The 19759-nt window shown below is 41.6% G+C and overlaps 1 protein-coding gene across 1 annotated transcript in view; it reads left to right on the top strand.

Annotated features, from left to right (window-relative positions):
* The window catches only part of TTC39C (tetratricopeptide repeat domain 39C), a 102858-nt gene that overhangs the window by 46901 nt on the left and 36198 nt on the right, over positions 1 to 19759 (top strand). Inside the window, exons 4-6 of the mRNA XM_036098143.2 lie at positions 847 to 961; positions 9541 to 9895; positions 11672 to 11840. Coding sequence (XP_035954036.1) covers positions 847 to 961; positions 9541 to 9895; positions 11672 to 11840 — 639 coding nt within the window. The remainder of the gene's footprint in view (positions 1 to 846; positions 962 to 9540; positions 9896 to 11671; positions 11841 to 19759) is intronic.

Raw genomic sequence — 19759 nt, 5'->3', positions numbered from 1 at the left:
CTTCCCGCTGAGCAGGGAGCCCGACGTGGGGCTTGATCCCAGGACCCTGAGATCATGACCTGAGCTGAAGGCAGACGCTTAATGACTGAGCCACCCAGGCGCCCCATAGATCCTATCATTTCTTACATCACTGTGAAAGCCTATGAAAACTATTTAGCTTATCTTGTTCAAGTTCACTTTGTATTAAGAATGCAGTATTCTATTTTGGGGTAAATTTTTTTCACTTACAAACATTCTTTAGAATAAGGACCAACATTTTATAAAAAGTGGGTTTTTTAATTTTATGTTTTCCTTCTTTTATAGAGGTAGTCACCTTAGAGGTATAGCTTAAATTCTGAGTTCAGTTTGTGGTTCATTCAAACCTATTTTATCCTTAAGTAAAATGTAATCAGTTTTCGACCCTCACATCTCTGTGTGCACAGAAGTTACGAACCCCAGTGTTCATCCTATATAAATGAAGGTAGATGGCTGCAAAGTGGCTTTTCGGGTTATCTATTTTGGGGGATGTTTTCTACCTTTAGTGGTTTTTATTTTGGATAAGTAACAACTTAAACTGTTTCAAAAAAGGTAAACCTCTAAATTTTCGTGTTGACTTTCATGGTTTCCCATGAGCTTCATTGTTCTCGCTTAGGATATTTGTCTTTGAGTTACAATGTTCTTCATCGTATGGTTAACAAAACAGAGCCAGATCTCATGGGAATATGGTATAAATTTGGTCTTGGCTTTTAGTGCCCTGTTTCACAGTTCCTACGTGAAATTATTTTGCACAGTAAAGTAATGGTGGTTTGGATGGAGTCTTGTTCTTGTGTGTGGTTGATCAATGTGTACTTTCCTTCCACCAAACAGGTTGATGTCCGAAAATCTGCCCCCTCTATGGTTGATCGGCTTCAGAGGCAGATAATCATAGCCGATTGTCAAGTTTATCTGGCTGTGCTCTCGTTTGTGAAACAAGAATTGTCAGGTATGCCAAAGCATTACTTTTAATGGCTTTCAAAATTCAGTGGGCACGATAAGTAATGCCCCCCCCTTTTTTTTTTTTTACAATGCCTTGTATTTCAGTCTTTGAAAATATGTGGCACCTCTTTGGGGCATGATACTGAGTTTTACTTAGGAAATTGGAACCACAAGTGCCTAATGTGTGTTTAGGGGAGTAGTTTTAGACTTGAAGTCAGTGTTTCACAGATAATTCTGTCATAGTTAGAGAAATTACCAGTGCCAGATAGATAGATCTACTTTTCCTTTGTGAGAATCAAGTTGTGAATAACCTTTAAAGTGAAATATAACTGGTTTAAGTTAAATTTTTCAGGAAATTGTTATTGAGGGCCTGAATGGGTACCAAATATTTCCTAAAGTACTTGAATGACCTACATTTGAACAACCTTGAGTAAGGGCTGTCAACTAATTTCTTAGTTTGTCCAAGACTGTTGTTTTCCAGGATTCTGTAGCTTTGATATCTTGTGAGCTATAGACTCAAATCGAGTCTTTAACAGCTTCTGGAAGACTGTCTAACACAGACACCAGTTCTTTAGCTTATGTGGGTATCGGTCTGATACTGCCAGGAAAAATTTGCTGCTTTGGCAGATAGGATTTACTTGGGAAAAATGAAAATTCCAAAAGGAAATCAACTAAAACTCACAACCACAAAAGCATTTCCTTCCAAACCTTAACTGAAGCAGGGTCTGTTGCTGCTGAGTTACAGCGTACACTACGCTTTCTAGCCCGCCGGGCACTGGTTTTTCTCTCCCTGCTCTTTCTCCTGTCTCTTCCTCCCTCCCTCTACCTCATCCTTGAGGATGCTTTGTTTCCGTTTGGCTCAAGTCAGACATGCAACTTAACTTTTATTTTGACCTCCAAGATTTGGACTTACTAGAATTTATCCTTCTTTTAAAATATGTTGGCCTTTTGCTTTGGGTCCGCTGTTCTATGTTTTTCTCTCTAATCCTCCTCTTGGGACTTGCCTAATACTTACATGGTTGAGGGCTCATAGCTGGTGTGAAATATCTGTGAAGTTTCCCACTTGAAGTTCTCCATTCATGTATATAGTAAAAGTGGCAGAGCTGTCAGACTTCTTGGGTCAAGATAGGAGCTCTGGCATTTTCTGTGTTTCTTGTATTCCTTTTTTTCTGATACTCAAGAGGGACTTTAGAGGAGCTAATTTTAGCTATTAGGAGAAAATCTCTGTCTAGAGAGAAGGATAAGTCCAATGTAGTTTAAAGTTTGGGGAATCAGGATAAAGGGCATCTGGGAATTCTTTGTGTTAATCTTACAACTCTTCTATAAGTCAAAGTATATAAAAATTGTAAAAGTTAGTATATCCTTCATTTGCTCATTCGTAGGTCTATTTGACAAATAATTACTGATGATGTGCTAAGCACTGTGTTACGTGAGCAATACAGGCTATGCTCCCTGCCCGCATGAAACTTAGAGTCATCAATTCGTGCTGTTTATTTCTAAAATTATTATTCTGGTTAAGAATTACTGAACATTGTTATAGAAAACTTGGAAAATAGAGAAGGGTGAAAAAGAAAGCAAGTCATGTCTTATCTTACCACTTGGAGAAATTACTCTTTAATGCTAATGTCTAATGTTCTATGTTCTCCATATCTCTTTTACAAAATGGAATCTATAGTGCTTTGTATCCAACTTTTCCCTCTTAGATTGTATTTTACATATTTTCTCTGTTACTCAGTTTCAAAATACTAAATAGTAACAGTAGTTTTTCATATGAATGTGCCATGATTTATTTAACCAATTCCCTTTGGTTAAAGAACCAATGTTCTTTGCTTTGCCTTTTTTGTTGTTGTTGTTGATATTAGTGAGGTCAACCTATTTTTATATTTTGTTAATTGTATTTCTTTCATAAATTGCCGCCTTAGCCTTTTCCCATTCTCCTAATAGGTTGATATTAATCAATTACTTAATCCTATTTATCATGGATTTTGAACAGTGCTCTTAGTTTTTCCTGAAGCCATATAATTTACTGAACAGATACTGATATTGAAATGAAATTCTGACAGACATAAATATACACAGTGGTCATTTGCTTTATGAATATCTCCTTATTTGTTTCAAACAAACATAACCAAAAAGGCTCTTCATTAGCCTTTTAGAAGTTTTTAAACTCTAAAAAACTTACTTTGTGGGAATCCATTTCTTTTTTTTTTTTTTTAAGATTTATTCATTTGAGAGAGCATGAGCTGAGGGGCAGAGGGAGAGGGAGAAGCAGGCTCGGTCCCAGAACCCCGAGACCATGACCTGAGCCAAAGGCAGACACTTAAATGACTGAGCCACCCAGGTGCCCCCGGAATAAATTTCTTAGAAAACGACTTTTTTTTTTTTAAGATTTTATTTATTTATTTGACAGAGAGAGAGAGAGAGAGCCAGAGAGCACAAGCAGGGGGAGGGGCAGAGGGAGAGGGAGAAGCAGGGTCCCCACTGAGCAAGGAGCTCAACTTCGGGGGGGGGGGGATCGCTCCCAGGACCCCTAGATCATGACCACCAACTGAACCACCCAGGCGTCCCCCTTAGAAAACTTTCTTGATGGTTAATTTTCTTGGGGAAAAGCTGCCTTCTTGGAGATGTTTGTTATAGGTGCCCCTCCCCCACCCCGAGTGGGTGGGGGCGCACACACTCACCTGAGCTCCAGGTAGGGATGAGTCTGTGAATTTGTAAACGCTTCATACTTGTAAAAGAACTCCTGTGCTTTCTCTCATTTGAACTTCTTTGTAATGAATTATCCCATCATCTTTTTAATTTACTCTGTTGTCCAGGGCTGCTTGTTTGCTTTTTTTTCCCAATGAACAGATATTCATTACTTTCATAACAAAAAGAAGCTCTTTTTAAAACCTATTTTATGGCGCTTGCCCACCTCATTTGTTTCCTTTCCTTCCTTTTAGACTTGAGGATAGGCCCTATGTTGTACTCACCTGTGTGTTCGTGGCATGACGTAGGCTCGATACGTGGTCCTCAGATGAGTTTGCTTGCTGGCTTTCACAGGTGAGGCAGCTGAGGCTGCATGTTGGATCAGGTTGGACAGTTGACACAGCTTGTTAGTGACGACAGAACCCGGGCCGGAGCCATGGGTTTCTTCTTTCATACCGGAATTCCCAGTGTCCTCACCGTTTTCCCGTCGCCTCAGCCTGGTTCCGTGGGCCCACGCCCTCTGAGAGGCCGGGCCGCCCTGCGGTGCTCGCTCGCTCTCAGGCCGACCCCCAGCGCTTGCCCCTGGCATCATCATGCCACAGGCTGCCATTGATGCACCTGCTTCTCCAGGCCATGTTCTCTGTGTTCCGTTGGAGCCATCTTCCTCAGGCTCGTTAGACCTGTGCTTTAAACACTCAGCTGTTGTACGTCTCCTACAAGGGGAAGTTTGAATTCCTTCCTCAGGTGGCCTGTGCGAACCTGCCTGCCTTCCCAGCCCCGCAGCCGGCTAAGCCGAGCTCCTAGCCCTTCCCTGAATGCCCTGTGCTTGCCTCCTGCCCTTGTGTGTGCTACCCTCTCAGTTGGGAAGGGCCCTCAGCCCCTTTCTTTTTCTCTTGCCTATCCAGGTGCATCCCAGGCCAGCTTCCTTCATGCATTCCTTCCTCACTTCATCGTCTGCCCTTTGCTGTTCTCCATGTATTCTGTGGCTCGTCAGAGCATTCATCACATAGCAATACAAATGTTTATGCACATGTCTGCCCACGGTATTTGACTGTAATCTCCTTGAGGGCAGCAACAGTGGCCACCTGCTGTCTTTTCTGCCCACACTTACTGAGCTCCTACTTTGCATCCCACACTGTGGGGTGATAGGCGCCAGGGCTCAGAGGTGAGTGGGATGTAGCTCTTGCCCTGCGGGGACTGCAGGTTTAGTAGAGGAGAAGCAGGAGTGCATCAATTCTAATTCAGGGTCATACTTCACCCACTAGACGTGTAAGTTAGTCACAGATTGGGTGCACAGGGAGTGAGCAGTTGGGAAACTCTGCGGAGGGAAGATGAAGGACGATCCTGAGCAGGGTGATAAAGAACCGGAAGTCCATTTTCCCCTCTATGTCCTTGGCACCTGCTGCGCTGTTCCCTAGCACATGGTGGGTGTATAATATGTGAATTGAAGGGATGAAGGAGGGGTGGTGCCATTCAGGAAAAAGTGGCTCAACACTGAGCCCCAAGAATAGTTGAGATTGGAAAAGTTGAGTCTTTCAGAAGTCTTTTAGAAGTGAAAAGAAACCCATTTTTCTCCCGAAGTCTTATGTGGGTTATAAAAAAGGTAAGCCTGAACTAGTCTCTCATTATAGGGTTAACCAGCCTCATGTAGGACAAGTGAACAGACAGAATGCTATGGTAGAAGATCCCACCAGATACAATCCCCTGCTGAAAAGTCTCTAAGATTTATCACAACATCAATTAGTATGACTTGGTATTTTCACTTTCTAGACAATTCTTGCCCTTTCCTGGGAAGGCCTCCCACTCCCTGCCCCCACCCCCATGCCACACTTCCCTTAATGGGGACAAAGTTTCCTCTCTCCCCTACATCTCTCAGCTGACTGAGGCTGGCCCTAAAAAGGGAGGGCAAATGGTCTGTGGTTTTCTGCTGTCTCCAAAAGCATAGAGAGCAGTGGCTGCCTGATTTATATTTGACCTTTCAGAGGAGCCATATGGAAGACTGTGCAGGATGTGAGGCTCTTGAATACTGTTTCTCTACCTTTTGGGAAAATGTGTGCTCATTAGCTGCATTGCTGTAGCTTCAAGGCGGTGGAGGGTCCCCCCTGCAGGAGCTGCGGCGCTTCTGCCGTGGGGCACGCGTCCAGCTCTGCCGGATCCTCACTCAGCCTTTGCTCCGTAGGCAGGGTCCGGCTGTGCTCAGATGTTTTGGTCACAGCATTTGGGACAGGGAAGTAGGGTGAGAGTCCTGGGGAAGCTGTTTCTCTGAGCTTAGAAAGTAGCAAAAACAAAATCTTTCCCTACATGCATGCTAACTTTGTCTTGCACAAATTACAGTCTTCGACTTAGTCGAAACTTTGGGTTCTACTTACCCGGCTCAAATTAAAGGTGTTAAAACTTGTTACGACAGATTTTAACATATGCTTTTAAACATTGGCACCTAAACTCCTCTCTTAGGCAAGAAAAGAAAGACATGTGGAATTACATTTTTATTTTATAAAAATAGGGTTTTTACCATTGTCATTTTTTGTTGATGGAGTCTGTGCAGTTGGCACTGATGGATTTTGACATTTGCTTCTATTCTTACCATTCTCTGCTATGACTCTTCACCTGAGATCTGGATTACTAACACTGCAGGTCTCCTCACCCCCAATCTTAGAAGTGGCCTGCTGCTTCTGTGCATGTCCTTAGTTGGACATCAGGGGGCCCCCATAACCCGAGCATGCCATCCCTGTGTCCCCTTTGGCCTGTGTCCCCTGTTGGACTCTGGCTCTGAACAGCTTGCTCACCTGTTCCTTCATACTCACACTCGTGTTCCTCGCTCCTGGAATGTTGCCTCTGCCTAGATGGAAGGAGGGGGGAGGAGGGAGTAAAGTTTTCTACTGAAATCCTGCAATACTTATTCTGCACTAATTCATTTACATATTCATTACATAGAAAAATTTAGTGACAAAAAGGAAATAAAGAAAAACTCACCCATCATCCTTACATGATTTGTTTTCATTTTTCTCCATAGGACCCCAGTGGGGCACATAAACAAACACATAAGATATATACAGTCTTATGCACTTATTTTTTTTATTTATTTTTCAGTTTTATTGTGGGCATTTGAAGGGCTGAGATTATGTCTTCTGGTCCTTTTGTATCCCTCAGTTGCCAAGCACAGTGCTAGGCACATGATAGGAACATAATAGCTAATTAACATTTTTAGAGTTTTGCGAGTTTTCTTTTTTTCATTTTTTAAATCTGTAGCCAGTGTTTTCCTCTTTATTAGATCCCAGTTGGTTTTGTGTTCCTTTTCTCTTTTTCTGTTTTTCTATTCAGCGTTGGGCTTTTTGGATCATAACTGAGCTTCCAGTTTGTGGGCATACTGAATCAACCTGAGTGCTTTGTTAGCATACAGGTTTCAGGATTTTCTCCAACCTTCCGTTTTCCCACAGTACTTCCATTTAGAAGGGAAGAGTCATTGTGCCTCTTACAGCTGGGATCTGTATCTTACTTCCCTTTGATTCTCCTAGAACTGTGCCTGAAATGTAATATTTGCTCAGTAAGTATTTTTGTTAAATTGGAGCGCCTGGGTGGCTCAGTTGGTTAAGCCTCTGACTCTTGATTTTGACTCAAGTCATGATCTCAGGGACGTGAGATCAAGCCCTGCATTGGGCTTTGTGCTGGGCGTGGATTCTCTCTCTCCCTTCGCCCCTCCCCCTGCTCACGCTCTCTCTCTCTCTCACTCTCTCTCTCAAAAAAAAAAAAAATTTTTTTTTTGTTAAACTGAACTAAATGTGTATTCAAATGTGTATTACTTGTATAACTTTTATACAGTTATAAAAATAGTTCCCTTAAATTAAGCTTTTGTTTGTTCATCCTCTCTTACAGTAAGTATTCTTTTCAGTGAACTTAGTCTACAGGACATTAACAATCTAGAACTTGGAACTTGTGGGATGGTTGTGTTTTGAATTGTGATCCCATAGGAGATATGGTTATCATTTGTCAAGAAATTGATACAGTTAAGTAAAATATTAGCTTGATTAAATTTTAGCTTGATTCCATGGATTGAGGATCCTTAAGACCCTCAGGTGCAGTGATTTTCCAGGAGGACTCCATATATAATCATGCTCATGGCTGTGATTTGTTATAGCAAAAGATACAAAGCAAAACAACCAAAGGGAAATGATGCATGGGATGACGTCCAGGAAAACTCAGGCACAAGTGACCCAAAGTTTTCTCCCAGTGGAGTTGCATAGGACATGCTTAATTCTCTGGGCAGTGAGTTTTGTTCTCAATCGAGAAGCTTGTTAGAGAGCAGCACCCAGACTTTTTGTTGGGGGCTGACCATGCGTAGATATACCCTTGTCTTGCACGTACCCAAATTCCAGGCCCCAGGAGGAAAGCAGGTGTTCAACATAAAACATACTACTTCTACAAGCAGGGTGGTAGGCACAGTGAGCCACTCATATCAGTTCTGAGAATGCTGGGAACCCTCCCAAGTCCAAGTTCACAGACCCCAGCCAAAGGCCAGTCTTGTAAGCAGGCCTTTCAAAGGCTAGCAGTAGGCCCGCTCTGGTAGGTCTTTTCTGTATATACCGTGTGTTCTTAGATCACTCTTAGGGATTAGACTTTTATAAATCAGATTTTATGTTACGTATTTTCTGTAATTTAAAAATAACTTTTTACAGACTTCTTTTTCTGCTGTCTAAAGGGCCTGGAAACCCGGGACAGCTCATTTTGTTTTCCATTGGTGCATTGGGCTCAGATGACTGGTCCCATATTGGTAACAGTGCTGAGTGTATAAGCTCTTTTCTGCAGAAAATTCCCTATAGAAGACCTTTCCTCAAAAGTATGGTGATGATACACTCAGATGAGCACAGATAAATCAGCTGCCCCTTCCCTTCTCCATCAGAAGGTGTAAGTGTTCACAGGAGGAGAGGGTGAGGCAGGACCTGTGGGCTTGTGTGAGAGGGGCCAGTGGAGCCTGGAACTGGTGGGTCAATCCCATGTCGTATCTGTGAAATCTCTTTCAGAGACTATGAGGGCTGTGTTAAAAATTGGTCTGACGGGAAATCATGGAAGCAGCTTTATAAATAACAGCTTCTCACCTCTGGTGTGAAGTAGCTTCTTTTTGCCACCTTCCTTCACTGGATCTGTCTAGATGTAGGCTGGGACAGGGGATGAGTGTCATCCTCATAGACCAAATAACGCCATCCTAAGTAAGGTGCGCTGAAGCCACACAGTAGGCATTAGATACAGATGAATGGGGGATAGTTTGCATTTCTGCATTTAACACCGATGACTTACACCTTAATAAACTGCCCATTTGTTCACTCAATAAGTACAAATTCATCCTTTTTGTTTGCTTGTTTTATTTTTTGGCAAGTTGCCATGCATGATGCTGGGGTGTGCTTTTAGCAGTGAATTAGACGTAAAACTTGCTCTTTCGGAGGAACGAAACACGGGGTAGACAAACGTAAGAGTTCTAAAAGAGGTTTATCAGTGAAGTTGCCATGGTAGTTCAGAAAAACACGGTGGAGGTTCATGTTTCACGGAGCACGTGAACAGAAGTCGGGTTCATGTGATGCTTGCAGGCTGGTCGTCACGCATTTAGTCTTGCGGTGTATATCATCTACTGCGTCCCAGCTCGTGTATGAGGGGCTTGATAGAACAGTGAACCAAAAAAGATACGTGGTTCTTGCCGAGTGGTCATCCAGTGTAGTAAAGGGAAACAAATAAGGAATTTAAGCCCTCTGCAGAAAACAAGGTGCAATGGGAGATGGTCATTTTTATTGTGTGTTTGTTTTTTTTTAATTTTTGCTTGAATTTCAGGTCATTCTTCAATATCCCTTATCAACACAGAAAATTATTTTGAATGCTTATTTTTCTCATGCTTTCTCCCCTTCTCTGTAGCCTATATAAAAGGTGGGTGGATCCTTAGGAAAGCCTGGAAGATTTACAATAAATGCTATCTGGACATCAGTGCCCTTCAGGAGCTGTATCAGAAGAAGCTAACTGAAGAGCCTTTGACTTCTGACGCTGCAAATGATAATCACATTGTGGCTGAAGGGGTGTCTGAGGAGTCTCTAAACAGACTGAAAGGTGCTGTTAGCTTTGGATATGGCCTTTTTCACCTTTGCATATCCATGGTGCCCCCCAACCTGCTCAAAATCATCAACCTGCTGGGTTTTCCTGGAGACCGCCTGCAAGGGCTTTCTTCACTGATGTATGCAAGCGAAAGTAAGGACATGAAGGCCCCTTTAGCTACGTGAGTAGCTGTATTGCAATGCTTTGGTAGATAATATAGTGTTGAAAGTAAGTAAACGACAATCAAAGCCTTTAAAGGAAACTTCAGGTAAATAGCTTCATTGGTTGACGTGATGCCATGCGTTATGTCTTTTAATGCAACCCCGAGAACTGCATTTTTGGTGGTATTTATAAGCTGACTTTGGAGCTGACGTTAGAGAGCAGGACATTGTTCCTGACTCTCATGAGTCCTGTATTATTTTAAACAGGTAAAATGATCACCTTTTTCAACCTCAAATGATTTTATAAGCAGTTTTTGTGACCTTGACCACAGTCACTGAGATTCATGATCCTGATTTTTGAATTTTTTAAGGAATAGGAATTCGATAAGCCTTTTTGGTGATTTTAAAATTTTTATTCTTACAGAGAATCTTGATACTGCGTAATTTTCTTTGATCCTGGTTGGTTCATTGGTCTCTCATATGTGACTTGGATATTTTGTGCTGGTCAACTAAATTGAGTCATGTTAATCTAAATTGAGTCATGTTAGAGTAAACTGAAATGACAGTTATTTAAATAGGAGTGTGGAGAAGCTGGTATAACTCTCCAGAGCAAGGATTCACCGTCTCCTCCATCGGTTAAAAACAGTGTGATTTTTTTTTTTTTTTTTCAGTCTGGTAAATATCTACCATTTGCAATTTGAGTAATTTTACCAGACTCTAGATGTCCTTTGACATTACACTACTTACCAGTTTTTCCAAAAAATGTTGGTATCACAAAGAACTTTAGTAAGCTCTGTTTCTACTCCTATCAAGATTGAGGAATTTGGATATTCACTCTTAATCCGTTGGTAGCTATTAAAAAGATCATTAAATTTTCATTTCAAAAATATCTGTGCCTCCCCAAAGTCATTAAATTACATAAACAGTGGTATTTTAATTTGATTTAACAGTTTTGTAACATGTGATAATTTGTCTATTTATATCTTAGTATTTTCTGGAAAGAAATGAATTGGTAATGTAAATTAGTGTGATCTCCAGAAGAGAACCAATTTTATAAACATGCTAGAAGCGTGCATTTACGTAATAATATTTGATGTGTTGGTGAAACATTTTTGTCTATTCATTAAAGCAGATCCTAATGAATCTATTTTAGTTATCGAGTTTATTTAACATGGTATTTTTCTTGAAAGGATGAGTTTGAAGTAAGGGAATTTTAAGTAATTATTTGTTTTTCAAATTGAGCATCCTCAAAGGCCAGAGAAAGAGCCTTTTTTCTGGTTCTCTTACTTATTTTAACCCATTTTAGTATAATTTGTGTCTGTGGTTCCCATATTTAAATTTGAATTCTGAGGCTTACACTCTGACTTTGTGAACACAAGAGAAAACAGCATTTTCCTTTTGCAAAAAAGTAATGCTTTTATTATCAGGGAACAGTAAATTCATGGTAACCAGTTACTGTTTCTGATTGGTGCATTGATGAGTGAAGTTCAGAATTCAGAGATTTACATCAGTCCATACTTTCAAGAGCCATCTGGAAGTTTCGGAAAAGCTAGTTGCTTTTATCATATTGTTCTCCTGTCACCTGATGGGAGTGTGCTGATTTATATGCTGTGCCAAAGTGTCAGTTTTCCCAAATATTGATAATATGGAGAAAGATACTCTGAATTTACTTCTTCAAAGACTGCATAGTAAGCTTTTTGGAAAGAGAGTGTTCTGGAAGAGCACCTACTGAGTTTTTAAAAAGTAGAACCACTATAAGAAAAGTCTTGCTCAACGTTTCTTTCCCTCTTCTTTAGATTGGCTCTGCTCTGGTATCATACTGTAGTCCGTCCGTTTTTTGCCTTGGACGGCAGTGATAACAAAGCAGGCCTGGACGAAGCGAAGGAAATTCTTCTCAAAAAAGAAGCTGCTTATCCAAATTCTTCCCTCTTCATGTTTTTCAAGGGACGCATACAACGATTAGAGGTACTGTGCCTTCCGCATGTTTTTAAATAAAGCCTTCTGTGGGTCAGATCTGTAATTCTCACTCCGGGTACTCCTGTCAAAATGAGCCCAAATGTCATTGGGCCAAGGAACGTTTGGTTCTTGTGCTTTTCACTGCACTGTTGCTACAAAAGCCTCTTCCAGGAACCCAGGATGTTAGTCAGTAACCTTCTGTTCGGGAGATGTGGGCGAGGAAGGGGGGTGAGCTCTCTCCCGGGTAATTAGACAAGATTGGCGTACTTGGAGCATGAGCACATGTCTTCGTTGAAGAACACAAAATACGATCCTTTTCCTTTTCTGGAGTTACTAATAATCTGTTTCTAAATTTTCATCTTGGTTAACAATTGATTTATGATTAAGTTACTGTGTGAAATAGCAAGGGCCCCATCAGCTTTGAAACACTATAGCTTTTGTGGCTTTTTCATGGGCTTCCTTTGGGCCAATCCTGTGCCAGGCGCTTTATTCACGATATCCCATTTAATCCCCAGAGGAACCCTGGGACATAGATACAAAATGTCATCTGCGTTTTATAGAAAAAGGGATCTGTTATGCCAGGTGCACCAGCAGCTTGCAGAGAATCATTGCAAGCTTTCTACAACCTCTGTCCTCCAGGTAACCCGGTGCTCTGCAGCACAGTTGATTCTAGAAGTCAGCCCCCAAGAAACGCCATGAGTGCATTTGAAGATTTTTGCCTGGGAATGCTTTTGCGAGCACAGGGATGATTTATTCATTAATTTTTTTTGTTGGCAACAGAGTGTATATTACTTCTCGAATAATTCCTTTCCCTCGTGAAGTGCCTCCTTAAATCCGAGGACTCCTCACCTTTATATATGGAAGTTATATTTTAGAGACTGTACTGATGATTTATAATTGAAACATAGTACAGAAAGCTCACCAGGATCTGAATTATTTGCACCTATGTCTGAATTGTTTTTTTTCTCATTATTTTGAAACTGTTTTTCTTTGCAGTTAGGCCTGTGAGCCTTCAGTTCTGTTTCTCCCTTTTTTCCCCTCCTGTCTTAGAAACATAGTTCTGATCAATTTCTTGTGCAGCCCAGTCTTTTTGTTAGCATTCTTTCCTTTTAAGCTCAGGGTTATGGTCTTCCATGTAGGGAAGGATGTTCAGTTTACTAAAGTTTCTCTGCTCCCTTGGGTTTGTGCAGGACAAAATCACACTGTATAAGGACATTTTAAATTGACTAAGCCTTCTCACTTCAGTGACCATTTTTGCATGGAAGTTGGGTTACAGGGTCAGTGCTTTCTTAAATGTCCTTTTCTTTTTTTTAAAAAAAAAGATTTATTTATTTTTAGAGAGAGAGCATGAGCCAGGGGGAGGGGCAGAGGGAAAGGGACAGAGAGAATCTCAAGCAGACTCCCCACTGAGCATGAGCCCAGTGCGGGGCTGGAACTCCTAACCCCGAGATCATGACCTGAGTTGAAACCAAGAGTTGGCCGCTTAACCAACAGAGCCACCCAGGTGCCCCATTAAATGTCCATTTCTTAAAGGGCAGGCATTATACATTTTGAATAACTCTGAACATGATGAGACTAGGTTCGGTGTTAACAGATTTGCCGCCCGGGGTGAGAGCCAGAAGTTACAGTTGTGTGCAGTAAGCCACCTTAGCATTGGGCATTTATTAGAATTCTCTCTCTTTACTCCCCCAGATCAACGAATGCTCTAAATTGGATTTTGAAGCTGTTAAATAGAAATGTAAAAGTAAGGGTTTATCTCTTGTTAAGCTTGCTATTTTTGTAAATTTTTTTATTTTAAAACAAAAATGCTTAACTTTTAGCTAAACTGATGCCTTCTCACCCCTCCCCCCCAGCACTTAATTTGTGATGGTTTTAGTTTGCGCCACAGTTCATTCCTGTCAGGGACTGAGTGGATGTAAAAGTAAGTGGTTATTCACTGTTGTTGGGATGCTCCTAGAAATGAGGAAGCCACAACCATCAGAGGACCCTTCTAAATACAGTTTGGGGCTGTACATAACTGGCATTATATAATTCTTGGCAGGCATTCGGGCTCTTTCTAGGGGGGAGAGTTGTGATCTGAGTGTGGGTGGTAGATGTTAGGACCACTTCACCGTGAAGCAGCTTGCTTGCCGAACTGATGCTTGGTTTTCAAAAAAAAAAAAAAAAGATCTGTTTCTGCTTCTAATTAGTGAGCTGCAGCCTCAGGCCCAACGGAATGTGCCGGTGGTTTCTGTTTGGCCCTTCCCCCAGGCCCAGAAGATGAAAGGATTTGGGGCTAACTTGGAATATTATTGGGATTGTCCTCACAGTGCCCAGACAGCAGCATTTCATTTGTCTTCCCAGGTGACCCCGAGGAAGCTGCCAGGGGTGGGGTTGGGGGTGGAGAAGGCTTTGTTTCCGGAGGGGGGACAGCCCAGAGAGGCTGTCACCGCTCTTGTCGGAGGCTTTCGGTAAGGCCTGTAAAGTCCCAGACCTGGTTTCTGAAAACACAGGGCTCTGCTGACACATCTGCTTGCAGATAATTTTTTTTTAATTTTCAGTAAGCATTTAGGCTAGAGATAGGACCCCTGAGATCTTTTTATCAACAAACACTGAGAGAACACGGTCTGCGGGCTTTAACTTTGGCAGATGCGTCATATGACACGAAGTGTGTTCAGTGAGTCAATCTACAAAATAATTTGAACAGCTGCTTTTGTGTAAGCTTGCTGTCATGCAGGGTGACGAGCTCAGTATGGGCTGCTTAGTTTTCATTTTCTGTATGTGTTATTTTCAAATCCTGCGCACTTGCCTGCTCTCGCTTTAATTTCATGAACAACAGTTTATGTGCTCTGGGACAATTTGGAGTCTGTCTGGGGGGTGGAGGGGGTCTTTGACACAACCACCCCGTCCTGACCTTTGGTAACCCCTGCTGTTGTGGTTTCATGATTTCCTGCTGTTACGGCCTAACCTGACCTAGCAGTGGAGTTCCACACCTTTGGTGGTACATGGGGTGTGTCAGGATGGGGTGCCCCCTGTGCTCTTTGGGGCTGCTGAAGCATGAAGCTCAGCCAGACTGCAGAAAGAATCTTCTCTCTTTACTGCCTTTGCTTCTCCCCACTGTATGTCTCTGTGCTCCCACCTCCAGCCTTCTCCACCCTCCTGTGTTCTCACTACCTGTCCGGTCTCTGTTGACTTCTCCCATGTGACTTGTCATGCTGCTGGGAGGCACAGGTGGGTTCCTATGGTACTTAGCATGGGATAAATGATATATAACTAGTGTGTGATGGGTATTATTGTTATTATTCTTATATAAGCCTGGAAGTAGGGTTATCAAATTTCTTTTTTTTTTTCCCTTTTAGGAGGGGAAAAAAAATTGTTTTGCTGTTGAAAGTGGTCAGTAAAACTGAGCCCATGATTGGCAAAGTGGGTGGCATGTAGCAAGAGGGGCTATAGGTACTATAGGGCACCTATATTTACTTTTCCCTGAAGTTGGTCCTAGATGTTGTATAGTAATCTCAATTTTAAAATGTCAATTTATAGCTCTACTTTTGAATTTTTGTACTTTTCAGTAAATCTATGGTAGTGATAAGTCCATTAACGTACAAGTGATGAATGAGTATTTTTCTTGGTTATTTAAAAAGTATTGACACAAGTCTACATTTTAATTGTTTTTATTTCTCTCTAGTCCTCTTTTTTCCCTTAAACAGTACAGATTTGCACAGCTTCCCTCCCCTTTAGTTTTAACCATCTGCTTAGTATATAATATATATATGTATTTGATTTTATAAGTATACACTTTCATATACACATGCTATATCATGACTACTTAGTAATGAAACTAATTTTTAATATCTGAATAAATGAAAGTTGATAAACATTCTAATGAGGTTGTTAAGCATTTTGAGAATTCTTGTTTTGAAACTTCTAATCTGGGACTCCTACCTTTTGAATATCCCGAGTGCTGGCATTTAAAACCTTGGGTTTGGATTTGGGCAACAATAGTCATGGCCTTGCATAAGATTGGCCCTCAGTGTGTTTGTTGAATGAACAGATGAATCCATCGATCAATGAGAAATCCACTGATCAACGAGAGTGATGTCGTTTCTTAAGAATAAGTTGATTATCGGGGCGCCTGGGTGGCTCAGTCGTTAAGCGTCTGCCTTCGGCTCAGGTCATGATCCCAGGGTCCTGGGATCGAGCCCCGCATTGGGCTCCCTGCTCCGCGGGAAGCCTGCTTCTCCCTCTCCCACTCCCCCTGCTTGTGTTCCCTCTCTCACTCGCTCGCTCTCAAATAAATAAAATCTTTAAAAAAAAAAAAATGTTGATTATCAAGGACTGTCTCCTTCTCTTGTGTGGAACCTGTGCCTGTTTCTGAAACCAGTTCTGAAGAAAGGAGATGCATAACTGTCTTCACAATTGGAAAAAAGAGATTGTCCTCCTAAGGAGGGTACTGAACCAGGTATTTAAGTGCTGATGTGCTGGCTAGAGAAGTACGACTCTAAAGAGGTGAACTGAATAAACGAGGTAAAAAGCAATTGGATCGAAATGGAGTCTCTGCTTATGGCAGCGAGCGCCCAGATGAGCAGGCGTGAGCCCCGGTGCCCCCCACCCCGTGCCCCCTCACCACCGCCCCCCACCACCGCTCAGCCCGCGAGGCATTTGACTGTAACTGCCTCTCAGACCATTACAATCACAGTACTGCTTCGTGAGGACAAAAGGAAGTTTGTGCAAGGCCTCCTGGAGGCCACGCTGAAGAAGTTACAATGAACCCTACCTTTCATATGTGTGTCTGTCCCCCGAGCATCTCCTCTCTCTCTTATTGGAAACTACCTTGTTTGTGCTGAGAAATGCAGCCTTGTTGTTGCAGTCCGCTCCCCTGTGTTGTACTTGACCTCCCTCTCCTTCCTTCTGAGAAGGCCTGCAATAGGATGTGGTTTCTTTCCCCAGAACAGAGCCCTGCTGGGACAGGTTTGATGGTTGGCCTTCCCTCCACATTCACGTCAGTCTGCCGCCCCATCTCCTTCCAAGAGGGTCGGGGTTCTTCTCCTTCGACTGGCTACGAAGTTCTGTGGGAAAGGCTTGCACACATCTACGCCAGCGCGTGTCCTGTCTGTGGACCTTTCTGCCCGTTGTTTTCGGTGACTTCAGCTGTCTGAGGCCCCTTTTAAAAAATGGACTGTAGTGCTTTCTCTCTGTACTTTTATTAAGATGAAGTGACATTTTTCACTGATGCTCCCCAGAATCAGTGGGAGGTCTGTGATGCTTTTTAGCCCATCCGTTTATGATTGTGACAGGGACAGAAAAGTGGAGGTTGATCCCCTTGGTGATTAATGTATCAGCTAGAGAAAAGAGACAGGAGGCCCGCAGGGGTGGTGGAGAGCGGGGGCCAGTGCAGGAGTGCCACACACCCGGAGGGCCTGGGCCTGAGCGCTCGTCTCTCGGGCGTGTGGACAGGATCATGGGAGCTGTTCGGTAGCAGCGTTTTCTTTGCATCTGTCGAAGAGCAAGCCTGCCTCTTGTATTTGAACAGCAGGCCTTGCCAGCATGATGTCATGTTGTTATTTATAGGATCAGGAAAAAGGCGATGCAGGAAGAGGAATAATTCCCTGAAGTTCTGTTAATTGTAGTCTTCCTTCCTCCATCCTACATGGGTTCTCTTTATTACTCCAGGCGCCAAAAAATAGAGTTGCCATTTATTCTTAGAAGAACACAAAACGAGAGATTGGTTCAAGCTGGTGTAGGAGAGATGGGGGGATATATTTGTCTCCACTTTCCAGCAAGATAAATCTGTATCATGTAGATTAATAACTGTTCACTGAAATGAGAAGAGGATAGTAACCCAAATTGCTAATAGGTTAAGTACATATGCTGGTCTTTCAACTCTATCATTACAGGCTGTTGGGCTGAAAAGCACGTAGAAGGTTAATGATTTTTATCCCTAAGCTCACTACGTGTGCATAAGAGGATGAGCTTTCCCTTGCCTACATTAGCCCTAGTCCTAAGGGTAGGGGTTAAAAGCACGATCTATTGTTAGGTGTCCTTGATAACAGTATTGCTAAACGGATTCTGCTAGTCAGCAGCATTAATGCTGAATCACAGGTAATAATGAGTGGGTTGTCACAGCATGCCCTCCTGCATGCTACAGGTGACAAGGGAGGCCTCTCCTTTTAAAACACCTACATAATAGTTTAAGATGTAAAGCAACTTCATAAAAATAACCCAGTGATACTTAAATTCTAAGCTGTTTTCAAATTATTTTGTGATCTTTAATATGCACATGAGACTTTATGCAATTTCATTTACAAATCTGTTTTAATATCTTTTTTTTAAGTAACTGGTATACAGGCTATTTAGATTTCTGTTGTGTTAATAATTTGATATTTCCTTGTTGGGAAATTGTTGAGATATTTGATTATTGTTGTTTCTCTATTATTTCCCAGTATTTCACTATGAGAGTAAGTACTTCAATAGCTAGCATATTTTTCTTTTCTTTTCTTTTTTGAGTTATTTCTTTGGGTTATAGCTCCAGTGGTATCATTATTAGAATCAAAGAGTATGAATGGTTCTGGAGCTCCTGTTACGTGGTAAGAGATTATACTCAAATAGTGGGCCAGAGTATAATCATTCATTATTTTCTGTATGGTCTCAGCAGCGTGTTCTGCTGCATAGTTTTCTTCTTATTTCCATAATGAGGCAAATTTAAGCAGTTTAAAGGTAGTTCTTAAGATATTACTGACAGGACATCTCATGTTCATGTATCAGAAGACTTGGTATTGTTAAGATGGCGGTACTCCCTTAATTGAGTTACCAGATTCAGTACAATCCCTCTCAAAATCAAAGCTTGCTTTTTTTTTTTTTTTTTGCAAAATTGACAAACTGATACTAAATCTAAGGAATCTGGAACAGCCAAAACAGTCTTGAAAAGGAAGAACAAAGTTGGAAGAGTCATACTTCCTAACCTCAAAACTTACCACAAAGTTATCAAGACAGCGTGGTATGGCGTAAGAGTAGACCTATAGTTCAGCGAGCATCAAGAAATAAACCTTTCCACTTACGGATCAGCTGACTTTTGACAAGGGTAAATAGATAGGCAAAGAACGGTCTTTTCAACAGGTGGTGCTGGGACAGCTGAATATCCACACACAAATAAATGAAGTTGGACTCCTACTTCACACCATACATAAGAATGAATGCAAATGGATCATAGACCTAAACATAAGAGCTAAAACTATTAAACTCTTGGGTTAGGCCGCGGCTTCTTAGACATAACATCAAAGGCACAACAGCAAAAGAAAAACAGATAAATTGAACTACGTCAAAATCAAACACTTTGTGCTGCAAAGGGTATCATCAAGAAAGTAAATAGCCCATGCAATGGGAGAAAATATTTGCGAGTTATAGATAGGACAAGGGACTTGCATCCAGAATATGTAAGGAACTCTAACAACTCAATTAAAAGACAAATATCCCAATTAAAAAAATAGGTAAAGGCTCCGAAGAGACCTTTCTCCAGAGAAAATATGCAGATGACCATTAAGCACCTGAAAAGATGCTCAGCATCATAAGTCATTATGAAGAAATGCAAATCAAAACCAAGTGAGATGCTATTTTCCTATCTGCCAGGCTACCTATAATAATAATAAAAAAGACAGCCAATAACAAGTGCAGACAAGCATGTGGTATAATTGGAAACCTCATTCGTTGCTGGTGGGGATGTAAAATGGTACAACCACTTTGGAAAAGTTTGGCAGTTCCTCAAAATGTTAAACATAGACTTACCATATGACCCAGAAGTCCCATTCCTAGGAATACACCCAAGAGAAATGAAAACATATGTCCCTGTTAGTACTTCTAGAGCAAAGACTGGAAACAACTCAAATGTCCATCAGTTGATGAATGGATAAACAAAATGTGCATCCATACAATGAATAATTATATTCAGCAATATA

This window comes from Halichoerus grypus, chromosome 13 (genome assembly GCF_964656455.1).
Source record: "Halichoerus grypus chromosome 13, mHalGry1.hap1.1, whole genome shotgun sequence".
Classification (NCBI taxonomy): Eukaryota; Metazoa; Chordata; class Mammalia; order Carnivora; family Phocidae; genus Halichoerus; species Halichoerus grypus.
The sequence above is the reverse complement of the archived record's forward strand: the minus strand, read 5'-3'. Positions and strand labels throughout refer to the sequence as shown.